Raw genomic sequence first — 11,878 nt, forward strand, 5'->3', positions numbered from 1 at the left:
GTTCGCGCTAAATGTGATCTCCAAAAGCCGATGGGGCCGGACGCCTCAATTTAAGACCTATTTTGGGGGTTGAATACTCCCTGCCACTTATCGAGGCATATCGGGGTGAGATCTGTACTTTTGTCATCAGATCATCCACCCGTCCGATGGTAGCCGTTTGGGTGGATGAGAGAAAAGGGGATCCGCCGTTGCTAATTGGTTGTCACTTTGCTGGGCATTCACTGGGCTGATATCATTTTCAGTCGGGTTGTCCGAGTGGTACTAGTAGATTTGAGGATCATGTTCGCCATCGCTCCCGGTTATGGGTAAGCCTTTTACCAGATAATATTTATTGGCATGACACGTACACAAGTGCTCGCTACGCATAGGGCGTGTAGGAAGGCGAGAAGAAGAAGAAGCGGAACTCTTATCCACAGAGACAAGGGGGAAAGGGAATCCCCCGATTTTGAACCGGAAAGACGAAAATTTGTCAGACCGATGAAAATTTGAAGAAAGATGTGACAAGTAGTCTGCAATCACCGCTTTCAAGACAATTCGCAATGTAGAAGTATGTGTTTGTGCGAAGAAGAAATTCTGCGAGACACAATTGATCGAATTAGACCGGCGCAATACAACACACCGTGGCTTTCCATAACACCTGAGATATCAACAAAATTTGAGTCACCGCTTTGACCTTGTACCGCCTGCCTATGGATTCCCAGTTCAAATGCCACGACTAAACATCTCACGGCCAACCTCGCCGCTGCGACGAACGCTCATGCTAGAAGAACTGCTGCGTCGTCGGCGTCGGAATTCGGCCGGATCTGCCGGGTTCAAGCCACTAGCGCGAGCATGGAGGTTCAAAACGTCCGTCAAACTGACAACACCAACGAGACGCCCCGAAAGGCGGGCGCCCGGCAATGCAGCTGCTGGCACAGAGGGCACGAGTGGCGGTGTCGCACCAGGTGTTGACTCTGTATTGGCATAGAGATGGGGCGGTGTTGGTAGGTGAGGTGTGGCCTGAATAGGCGCTGGGATAGCAGTCGAGGCTGGAGGGAGGGGAGAAGCTGGAGGGGATATTCCAATATTTGAACTGTTAGCAGCCGTGCTTGATGCAGTGGCTAGAGGAATATGCGCAGTCGAGTGAGAAGGAGTCGGCGGTCCTGAGGAGGCTGGCGACAATGGATCAGTCACCCAAAGGCTATAACAGTTAGCATCGAGGTCAGAATATCTTTATGGATGAAATTACCGATGGGATCGTGTCGCAACAATTTTCGCAACCGTGTGGGCCAGTGTAGAGGTTGGGTTAACATGGAAGACAGGGTACGAGTCTTGACCCTCGATCAACCCCCGGGTAGACAGGATCACGGAGATGAAATGTGTGCAGGTATTTTGGAGTAGAGGCAGGGAAGATGACCGGGTCAAAAGCTGGATCACCATTGTTAGTATTTGTATCCCTTCAATCGCTTGGTTTGCATACCTTAACATCCGTCGTAGATATGTTACCAATAACATTGGAATGATTGTCTACCACAACCAGAGACGAGATACCCTCGCTATTCATCAGCTGGAGAGCTTCACTGAGGGGTTTATCGCCGCTGGAAGAAAAAAAAGATAAGTATAGTCTTGTTTTGACTAGTTTTCGAAGCACTCACTTGATAGATATCACATTGTGCGAGCCAATCCGTAATTGGGCCAGCGCCTGTGGGTAAAGTTGCTCAATTGCAGGGAAGCTGCGTCCATTTTCCCAGAGGAACTTGACCAGTCTAAACTGACTGAAGATGCCTACAACCTCTTGGTCATTGGACTCTTTAACAACCACAACTCGGTGGATTCCACCGCCAAACGTCTCCACGGCGGTAAGAACATTCGCTGATGCGGGCAGAGTGATCAATGGCTCTTTCTCCATACCCAGGCCCTTAACATCTTTTAGGGGAATTTTCTCGCCCTCCCGTGCTTTCTTGGCAAGCTCATCGTATGATGCCCGGTTATGCTCCTCAGGAAGGGCCAGACCCGCTGCTAGAAGCAAATAAGTGTTCAAGTCCGAGTAGTCAAATGTAGCAACGGCGGAAGTTTTCTCTGGGGATTCGCGGATAAGCAAGACCGGGGTACCGGAGTCGATCAGTATCTAAAAAGCAATTGCGTCAGCTTCGCCACATACGAAGTACATCACCCAAAATGACTCACGTTTGTCGCTTCCTCAATTCCTGTGTCTAGCTCAACGAAACGCAAATCCTCTGGGCTAACAAGTTCGCCAATGGAGATCTGCTGCCAATCCCGACCAATAAATGCGGGGTCGACGTTCTTTGGAGGTGGAGGGTTATCGATCAAGCTCTGGATGGCAGACTGGTTCAAGGAAGGCTGTCGCCGAGAGCGCGGTGATCCCGGAGGACCCCGGAGCGTCTCGCTCAAGCTTTGGCGATGTTGATGATTTGTGGGGGGGCATATGTGACACGCGGAGCTGGTTGTGATTGCGGGATGAGGAGCGGGATTCGGTGCTGGACCGAGGTGAGCCGATCTCCGATCCGTTATTGGGGTTGGCGAGGGCGTTGAGAGAAGAATCGGAGCCTTCTCTCGGAATCGGTTGGTCGGACATAGTAATGAGAGACCACGCAACGAGCACACAAAGATAGAGAGCAGTTGCAGAGGCAAGTGTGTATCAGGTGATGGAGGATGGACGCGGGGGTTTGGCTTTGGCTGCCCTCGCCCAATCAGAACGCCTGCGTTACCTGACATCATACACTTAGTCATCACCGCCTATGGCGGTACTTTTAGAGTACCTGTCTGGTCAGCCAATTAGAGTGTGTGAATCTGTACCTTTATGTACTTTCACGTTCCGAGCTACTCAGACTAGCACAGGTTGGCATAAGCATGAGAGAACTATCACCAGGTATCCTATGAATAGATTTACAATCGAGATAATGCCCTACAAGAGGTATATTGGAAAGAAAAAAAAACGGGAACTAAGAGAGGTGTCTACTGGGAGAGATGTTGATGTTTGTCACGTGTATACTCGACACGTGATGTCAACATATCACAACCGGCAATCACGGCCTTTCACAGTCTCATATTGGGATCTTGGGATGGTTGGCTCACTTATATACGTGTCTTCTGGCAGGGCATGGGCCTAATTCTGGAGATGACCTATCTTCCCGTTTCTTTTGTCACGCATCTAGGAATCTCCGGTATCCCCCGATATACTGGCAACAGAGGTCATAAGCCAGCACCTCCAACCCCACTTCGTCAATATGTCTGGAGCCGCTTCAGGCCGGCCGACAATGTCTGTCATTCTTCACTCCCCAGGACCACAGGCGAACTTTAAGAGAGGCCCCCATTGGTACCATGAAAGTCCGTTCTTGCCATACTGCTGGGAGGATCGTCGTCAGGAGCTCGGAGCCCCTTCCTTAAAGCATGCGGCCAGACAAAAGGCACTCGAAGACCAGTCCGCATTGAGACTGGAAATGTTTGAAAATATTCCTTGGCCTATTGCGCTGGAACTGTGGGAGTACCTGGGTCACTGGTAAGCTCTTGAGCCACGGTATGCTTTGGGCTCAGGACTAATAGCAATTCCAGCAAGAAGCAAACATTGTTCATGTGGAAAATCATGGCCGCATCATACCCCCGCCATTTTCACACAGTCAGCTCCTACTATTGTCTGTTGACTAACCGACCGATGGAGCCCTTGAAGGGATACGTCGATATCATGAGCAGTGCAAACTGCGATTGGCGCGCAGTTCTCTCCCTTTCATCCGGGTATGCTACGACGGAAGACCTTCTCGCAATCGGCGATATGAAGAATCTCGTGGCTCTAGAAATTTCCAGGACGCCATGGAAATCACACAAACACGCCCCCGATATCACACCTCGAGCCGCGAACGAATTGGAAAACGGTGTCATTCGCACCTGGGTTGAGCTGGCAGAGTCCACCGGATCATTGCAGCATTTACGCGTCTTACGTCTTTATAACCAGGGCATGGTAAAGCCCGCAGCGCTCCAGCATTTAGGAAAGCTTCCAAATCTGCAACTCATCATTGTCAACCAATGCGATGATTTTACTGAGGCCGTTCGTTGCGAAAAGAGACCCTCCTCGGGCAAGATTGAGATGGAAGGATGGAATGTTCTCAGGCTTGATTGGGCTTTGAAGGATGCCACCGAAGATGGGCAAGCTCTACAGCATTTGGGTCCGTTGTTGGATGTTTACCGGAGTACACTTAATACACAACATAATTCCGGTAGTGTCAAGCCCAGCCTTCCTACCCTAGGGGCCGATGTACCAATTATAGAGTTTGGCCTACCGGCGATGGATCATAGCGACACGCAGAAGGTTGAGGTTCGTTCACAGTACGCGGCAAAATCAATTGGAATTCTCACTCGTGTGCCCGATTCGACCGGAAAGCGACCATTGCCGTTGCCAGCGGAGTCAAAAAGGAATGGGAAGAGGGTCATGAAAGATAGGGGTGCTAGGGATATGACAGATTTGCTGAAAGACTTTCTCTGATATTTTCTTTTCTTGCATAGCGACTGGATTGGACTGAACTGTTTGGGTATCAGCCTGGTTTCAGGGAGAATAGGCACAATTGAGATTCTCCCAAGTGGTAAGGCCCCAGAGGGCTCATTTGATATATTGCCAACTCCTCTCTTTCTCAATGAAGAATAAATCACTCACGGGGCCCCGCCTCCGCATTATTATTCTCACATTATGGTAGGTGTGGGCGCTAAGTTCCTGCAGTATGTAGCATTACGCCACAATCCTACGCTGTCCATGGCCCTAGTCCTGACCTAATAGTTGGAAAGCTTGCTTTCTTCAACTTCTTTACCAATTTCGGTTAATTGCTTTCACGGAGGGGCGTAAATTCGGCAAAACCCCGGCGGCACACGATGATCGGCTTGTCTGCGCCATAGAACTGGAGTTAATAGCCCCCCTAGTCTTGTTTCACGTGTTTTTCCTCCTTCATCTCATGCAGGATGCGTCCGGGGTGGCCGAAAAAAAAGCTCCATTTGGCGAGCACCATCTCTTTCTAGCGATGGAATAATAAGATATCGTGATGCTTCGTGATATCTGAGATTAACAGCAACGGAAAACACATTTCCGTCGGCATTGAATCACATGGTCTTAGAGACGTGCATTCTTGTTTCCCCGCAACTAGAACGGATTTGTGTACAAATTACCCCGCCCCTTTCACTAGCGTGTTGTGCCTGCTGGTTGTGGCCGACGCCTATTGTCTGCAGATTACCATCGACTCAGCTAAATCCATCTAACTCACGTGTGGGGAAGCATATTGTCTCTTGCAAAATTTGAGTCAATATTGAATCGATGACAAAAGAAGTAAAAAGTGACACTATATTTTAATGTATACTCATCATGCCCTTACTAGTCCTTCTCTTTTTTAGATATTCCACTACATCGGCAGGTCCATGGCTCAGTCTTCCCCAGTATAGTTTACTGCACAAACCAGATGGCCTGTCTTAGTTTAGTACCTCTCGGTCCGTGAGATCTTGAAGATGTTCCTGAACCTTATAATGAAGCTAGCTGCATAGCACTAAACAACCCAAGTACTTTCGCTTAAATCTTGAATTTAATATCTTCGACATATTAACCGGAGCTTTCAAACCTTGTCCTCGCTTATAGTATCAGGTGAAGGTGCTACAGTTCTCAGTCATTGGAGGGAAATCCCTACCCCTTTCGTAACAAGTGCCGTCTCCACATAAAGAACGGACTTATGCGAGTACTAGTAGAAGAGGACTATAAAAGAGAAACTAGAAGTGCGCGAATAAAACATGCATCAGATTTTCTCTACTCCAGTAAGAAACTTGAGCATCTCCTTGCTAGCTCTGAAACTCGCAGCTTTCATTCACTTTCCCCCGGCGATCGAGCAATCAGAATGCTGTCCAAACCAAGCGTTGAGCGCGCCAGTGCCCTTGCATTGCTAGGGCTTGTTGGTACTGCATCTCTAGTATCTGCTGGTCCCTGTGATATCTACTCATCCGGAGGTACACCCTGTATCGCCGCACACAGCACCACCCGCGCTTTGTATAGCGCCTACAGCAGTGCACTCTACCAGGTCCAACGTGGCTCTGATAACACTACAAAAGACATCTCGCCTCTGTCAGCAGGTGGTGTTGCAAATGCTGCTGCTCAAGACACCTTCTGTGCCAGTACGACATGTCTTATCACAATCATTTATGATCAGTCTGGCAAGGGAAACCACCTCACCCAAGCACCTCCCGGTGGATTTCAGGGCCCAGAGTCTGACGGGTATGACAACTTGGCCGGTGCCATTGGCGCCCCTGTTACTTTGAACGGCCAAAAGGCATATGGTGTCTTTGTCTCACCCGGTACTGGATATCGCAACAATGTTGCTACTGGCACAGCCACGGGCGACGTCTCGGAGGGCATGTACGCCGTCCTTGATGGAACTCACTACAATGGCGGCTGCTGCTTCGACTACGGCAATGCTGAGACCTCCAGCACCGATACAGGAAACGGACATATGGAGGCCATCTACTTCGGCGACAATACTGCCTGGGGCTACGGTACTGGCAGCGGGCCTTGGTTGATGGCTGATCTCGAAAACGGTTTATTCTCCGGTTCCAGCTCTACGCTGAACTCTGCCGACCCATCTATCTCATACAGATTCTTTACTACTGTTTTGAAGGGTGGTGCAAACAAATGGGCTCTGCGTGGCGGTAACGCTGCGTCCGGCTCACTCTCGACATACTACAGTGGCGCTCGTCCCACTGCGTCTGGCTATAACCCTATGAGCAAGGAGGGTGCCATTATCCTTGGAATTGGTGGCGACAACAGTGTCAGTGCCCAGGGTACTTTCTACGAAGGAGTCATGACTTCCGGCTATCCAACAGACGCAACCGAAAATTCGGTGCAAGCCAACATTGTGGCGGCGAAATACGCTACTACCTCTCTCACAAGCGGCACAGCACTCACTGTTGGTAACTCGATTTCCCTGAGGGCCACCACATCTGGATATACTACACGCTACATTGCCCACACCGATTCCGTTGTCAACACGCAGGTTGTCACCTCATCAAGCACCACTGCATTGAAGCAGCAGGCTAGTTGGACCGTCCGGACTGGTCTGGGAAATAGCGCTTGCTTTTCATTCGAGTCTGTTGACACTCCTGGAAGCTACATCCGGCACTATAACTTTGGGCTTGTGCTCAATGCCAATGATTCCACAAAGCAGTTCTACGAAGATGCAACCTTCTGCCCACAGACTGGTCTCAGTGGTACGGGTACTTCCATTCGTTCTTGGAGCTACCCTACACGATGGTTCCGCCATTATGAAAATGTCCTTTATATTGCAAGCAACGGCGGTGTTCACACTTTTGACTCTGCCACTTCGTTCAATGCCGATGTCAGCTGGGTCATTAGCACAGGATTTGCTTGAAGAAGTCCTCTCGAAGTATTCATAGCGCAGGCAGATAGTTAGTTATCTCAATATACTTTTTCTTATATATCAGAACTCTTGGCCTGTAATAGGGGGTCAAACTGCCCTGGTTTTACTACTACCACCTGAACTTGTTATCGATTAGACTTAACCTCTCCAATTACTGGTACAAGCTGTTTGAGACAAACCTACAGTAAGAAAATTGGGTCTCTGATCTACTACTGTTGATATTTTTACGTGAAGTGGAATTTCCTTGAAGGAGGTGCATATGCATAATGAGTTTTGCCAAGTTTGAGCAACTAACGCCCAAAATTTTAATATGAAATTATTCCTGTAATCCTCGCTTTGACAGAGAATCTACCCTCGATTGGATATGGCAGTGCCATGTCTCTTCCCAATCGAATATTATCCTCTGTCGTATTGACCAGCTCAACATCAAAGTTTCGGGCAAACATAGCCAAAGTCAGATACATCTCCGCATATGCAAGGCTTGGTTGTAAAGTCAGCAGTTATCTGTGGGATTTGGAAATTGGTAACATACTTCATTCCCAGGCATTGTCTGCTTCCTTTGTTGAAGGATATCATATACTTCTTCAGATTGGTTCCATCGTCTGATGCCCTGATCCATCTTTCTGGGTCGAATTTCTCGGGTTCGGGGAAGATGGTTGGATCATGGTGAACAAAGTATATCGCTTGGCTAACGGGGGTCTATTGGGATAAATTAGCTTCGTCGAGATTATCATCATATATCCCAATACTAGTAGTGTCTTCTTACTCCTGCTGGAATTATGTGGTCTTTGTATACGAGATTTTCTGTTGGTGCGATTCGAGCTAAGCGACCGCTCAGGCCGTATGATAGTCGAAGTGCTTCTTGAATGACACCCCCCTGGAAAATGTCAACAGATACTCTATTCATCTCTGCAGGGGAAAAACGGTAGTTCCTCACTAGAAGCGGTAATTTCTCCAATTGAGACCATGTCGGTTTACTACCAGGCGAAGGCATAACTAGCTTCAATTCTCCACGCAGTTTCTCCAGCAGAGTCCGATTCTTTGCCAGATAAAATGCCGCAATCGACAAAGTCCTTGCCGTTGTCTCAGTTCCTGCCCCAAATAAAACAGACGCCTCGTCTTCAAGTCGATTCACCGTTCGCTCCTCTTTCGGTACACTATCTGCCGTCAAGGCATCAAACAAAGTCCTCGGCCCTGTGGTCTTCTTTTCCGTACTTTGCAACGCCTCGGCTGCTCGTTGTCGAGTTTGGAGTCTCGTATCGACCAACTCCCCAATCGTACCGGAAAGAATGCCCCATTTCTTCATTGACTCCAATGGTAACCTTGCCAGTATGTGTGCAAGCAGGGGTATAAAACGGTTAATATGGAAAAGAGTGAACAGGGAATCCAATGCTTCCATGTGATTATTCTTAAAATCCGGCGCGATGAGATATCCACGAGACTCTCCATGGCAATAGTGCGTAATCATGTCCGCTGTCAATGCTGCAAACACAGATGGGAGGCCCAAGACCGTTTCCTCGTGGAACGCTCCCATAAAACGTTCTTTCAGCGTGTTGACCTTGTCCTGAATAACGCTTTCCAGATCGGTAACGGACCTCTTGGAGAAAAAGTTACTTAGAACTCCGCGTCGTAGTCGGTGTATTTCATGGTCATTTGTTGATGCCATCGCACCGGGCGTCAGGAGAGCAACAGTGAATGCGGGGTCTTTTTGACGAATTCGCATTCCGCCGGCGTATATTTCGTCGTAGAATGAGGGATCCTTAATGTGAACTTCACGCGGATTGATTCTGATAATAGGGCCTAGGATTTCTCGTTATTTCCCTCTTCCCTTCTCTTGATCGGCATAAGTTGACATTCTACCTACCGTATTTTTGATGCATCTTTTCGATCTCCCACATATACATACCCTTTCTAACAACATCGTGGTAGAATTCGGGTAGATAAGAGATGGCAGCGAATGTGGGACCTGGGATTGCAGAAAGAGGGTGGAAGAAAAACCGATAAGTGTAACGCGCAATGAAATACGCAACTACCCCTGCCAGGGCCGTGGGTATGCTAAACACAAAAGCCATATCGAATAATAAGAAAGATCGATTCCAACAAGTCGGACCAGATTGAAATAGCTGTATTTTTTCTTCAAAAATAAATCCCAGAAGAAAAGCAGTGCGTTTATGCAGCGTTCCCACAGCCGATCCTTCCCCTCACGCTAGCTTGGAACAATGCAGCACGTCGAGGTCATAGCCAATGGTGGACATTCCAGTCGTTGTTATTGGCTTCTAGCACCCATTGGCCAACCAAGAAAGGCGCTGACCCAATCGCCTTTTCGATCAAACTATCTCGTCTTATGTCAGATTATCGTGACTTTTTCCATCGTCGAGTAGAGTTATGATCACATGTTCATTAACCATGTCCCCATAGTATGATGGCTGGCAGCCATTGACAGCCTGAGTCGAAAAGTGTCTCATAACTATCACTCAACATGGCATAAAATAATATACCACCATTTCTAAAAAAAAAAAGAAGAAATTGTATCTCCCCGGTTGGGGCATATCGGCTCCATGTCCGCACCTTGTGGCGCTAAATATAAAGCAAATATGGAACAGGCAGAAAGACAGTCGCAATACCCCCAATAAAAGTCAGTGTCCAGTGTGGGCCGAGCCTATGATACATGATATCCGCAACAACAGACATTATCCCGGCCGCCGAAAGACGAAGCATCTGAGGAGACGCCAGGGCACTTCCATCGTGATATTCATAAGCGGCCGCGACGTACTGGTACGCGGAAACGAAAACACGGACAATGCCGAACCCCAAGACCACCGAATACATAATCGGAGACCACATCGAAATGTACGGGTACGCTGTCCAGCCCGTCCAGAAAAGGCTACTTGGTAGGGCCGGTGCTCCGAACATGGCCATGTAGAGATTTGACTCGGTCTCGGGCGCGGTAGATATCCCTTCACGTCAGTTTCATGCTTGGTGGAACTGGTAAGCCTGAGCATAGCACACCTACCACGATTCCTAGAAAACAGATCCCGGTCTTTCCCTGGTCCATGTGGTATACTTGTTCGACGAGCAAGGGCCAAAGCGATTCTTCGGGGAAGTAAATCCGGTTGAATTCCATCGGGGCTCGGTAACGGTCATCTCCTGTAAGGCGCCACAGCTGCTTTGCCTTCCAACTGAGACGGGTCGGGTTGTAGGTTTCTGGTAGGAACAGGACAAGGAGAACTAAAAATCCATATACGCAGACCGTGAGCCAGTCAACCCACCACCAAGAAATGGAGGGAGTTTCATTGATATAACCACCTGGTAGCGGACCAAAAGTAGGACCTATAAGATTATAATGATGAAATATGGGAAAGCATAGACTCTTTCGGTGATAGACCACATATCAATCAAAGAGGCTGCCGCACAGACAAGTGGTGCAGATCCGAAGAATCCAGCGAGGGCCCGACAGACGAGGCGCTGGCCGACATTTTGGGAAAGGCCAGCCCCCATATTGAAAATCGTGAAATACGGCAAACAAATGACATATAACAGGTTTCGTCCTGCTAGCTCAGAAAGAAGAGCGGTTAACATACTTCCAGTTCCCAGTCCAATAAGGAAAAGAGCTGGAAGAGAACGATTAGTTTCTTTTTATCTCGATCTCAGTACAGATATCACCCACAGGTAGGCACAGTTTCGAGCTCGAGATTGGTATTGAAAGTTTCCTTGTGGATGTGATCGCACTAGCATCAATAGTGAACGACATGAGAACGAGAGAACCAATAAAACCAAGTAAAGTAGTACATGTTACCCGACAAAAAAAAGACCAGTTATGCGGATCCATGGGGTCGGTATCGCCTTCCTATGTGACGAGTATGAGTTTCTCCATCTCAGACTCTCCATCAGTCGAGGTATCAGTACCATTTGTAAAAGCTCGATTCGGACCACGCGCAGGCCTCTCCCTCTCAATGTCCGTGATCATAATATCTGTACCCCCACCTAGAGTATCACGCGTGTTGATGGTATAGCGATCTGTTTGAACGCTCGGCATCTCCTTCGCACTCCAGGTGCTCGCGAGTCGAATGGCGGGGCTCGAGGGTTGGCCTGGACATGATGGTCCGATTGCCGTTTTGTCTTCTTTTCTCTGCTGCTTCGCCGTCGTCGGGTTCTCGGTTTCATTTTCCGCCAGTGGTGATATTGAGATGCCAAGCATTTCAGGCACCACACAGTAGTTAGTTATCAAACGAAGGGGGGGGGGGGGGTAAACAGGCTTATCGTCGTCTCCATTTCGATCAGGAGAATATGAACTCACTCTTAGAGAGCAAGTGTTAGCAAATGGCTTACTCTCACGGCAGTATGTAGTGCACGTTGACGTGGTTGCGTGGGGCATCTTGTATCTACAATGATGTCAGGAAGACTAATGGCTGTCGTCAGCAGCTGATGGAATACAGAAAATGTTGGTAATCACAAGTTCAAAACAATAAATCACAGACATTGCA

At 48.4% G+C, this 11,878-nt stretch overlaps 6 protein-coding genes across 6 annotated transcripts; 2 read left to right on the forward strand and 4 right to left on the reverse strand.

Annotated features, from left to right (window-relative positions):
* Positions 1–702: 702 nt before the first annotated feature.
* On the reverse strand, positions 703–2,575 carry N7533_002744 (CBS domain-containing protein; the record flags this gene model as incomplete). The annotated part of the gene is made up of 6 exons (XM_057099394.1): positions 703–1,180; positions 1,229–1,407; positions 1,460–1,577; positions 1,635–2,107; positions 2,167–2,283; positions 2,327–2,575. 6 exons carry the CDS (start codon positions 2,573–2,575, stop codon positions 703–705), a joined length of 1,614 nt encoding a protein of 537 aa, XP_056964530.1.
* A 652-nt stretch (positions 2,576–3,227) lies between these two features.
* On the forward strand, positions 3,228–4,477 carry N7533_002745 (uncharacterized protein; the record flags this gene model as incomplete). Its single annotated transcript, XM_057099395.1, has 2 exons — positions 3,228–3,499; positions 3,553–4,477. 2 exons carry the CDS (start codon positions 3,228–3,230, stop codon positions 4,475–4,477), a joined length of 1,197 nt encoding a protein of 398 aa, XP_056964531.1.
* A 1,384-nt stretch (positions 4,478–5,861) lies between these two features.
* Positions 5,862–7,385, forward strand: N7533_002746 (alpha-L-arabinofuranosidase B; the record flags this gene model as incomplete). Its single annotated transcript, XM_057099396.1, has 1 exon — positions 5,862–7,385. One exon carries the CDS (start codon positions 5,862–5,864, stop codon positions 7,383–7,385), a length of 1,524 nt encoding a protein of 507 aa, XP_056964532.1.
* Positions 7,386–7,699: 314 nt separating this feature from the next.
* On the reverse strand, positions 7,700–9,466 carry N7533_002747 (cytochrome P450; the record flags this gene model as incomplete). The annotated part of the gene is made up of 5 exons (XM_057099397.1): positions 7,700–7,874; positions 7,927–8,093; positions 8,161–8,271; positions 8,332–9,194; positions 9,259–9,466. 5 exons carry the CDS (start codon positions 9,464–9,466, stop codon positions 7,700–7,702), a joined length of 1,524 nt encoding a protein of 507 aa, XP_056964533.1.
* A 505-nt stretch (positions 9,467–9,971) lies between these two features.
* N7533_002748 (uncharacterized protein) lies at positions 9,972–10,892 on the reverse strand (the record flags this gene model as incomplete). Its single annotated transcript, XM_057099398.1, has 3 exons — positions 9,972–10,351; positions 10,404–10,724; positions 10,808–10,892. 3 exons carry the CDS (start codon positions 10,890–10,892, stop codon positions 9,972–9,974), a joined length of 786 nt encoding a protein of 261 aa, XP_056964534.1.
* A 349-nt stretch (positions 10,893–11,241) lies between these two features.
* N7533_002749 (uncharacterized protein) lies at positions 11,242–11,592 on the reverse strand (the record flags this gene model as incomplete). The annotated part of the gene is made up of 1 exon (XM_057099399.1): positions 11,242–11,592. The coding sequence occupies one exon, from the start codon at positions 11,590–11,592 to the stop codon at positions 11,242–11,244; it is 351 nt and encodes a 116-aa protein (XP_056964535.1).
* Positions 11,593–11,878: the final 286 nt, after the last annotated feature.

This window comes from Penicillium manginii, assembly GCF_028828005.1.
Source record: "Penicillium manginii strain IBT 31320 chromosome Unknown utg000002l:1.0-5564898.0:1.0-5567710.0, whole genome shotgun sequence".
Classification (NCBI taxonomy): Eukaryota; Fungi; Ascomycota; class Eurotiomycetes; order Eurotiales; family Aspergillaceae; genus Penicillium; species Penicillium manginii.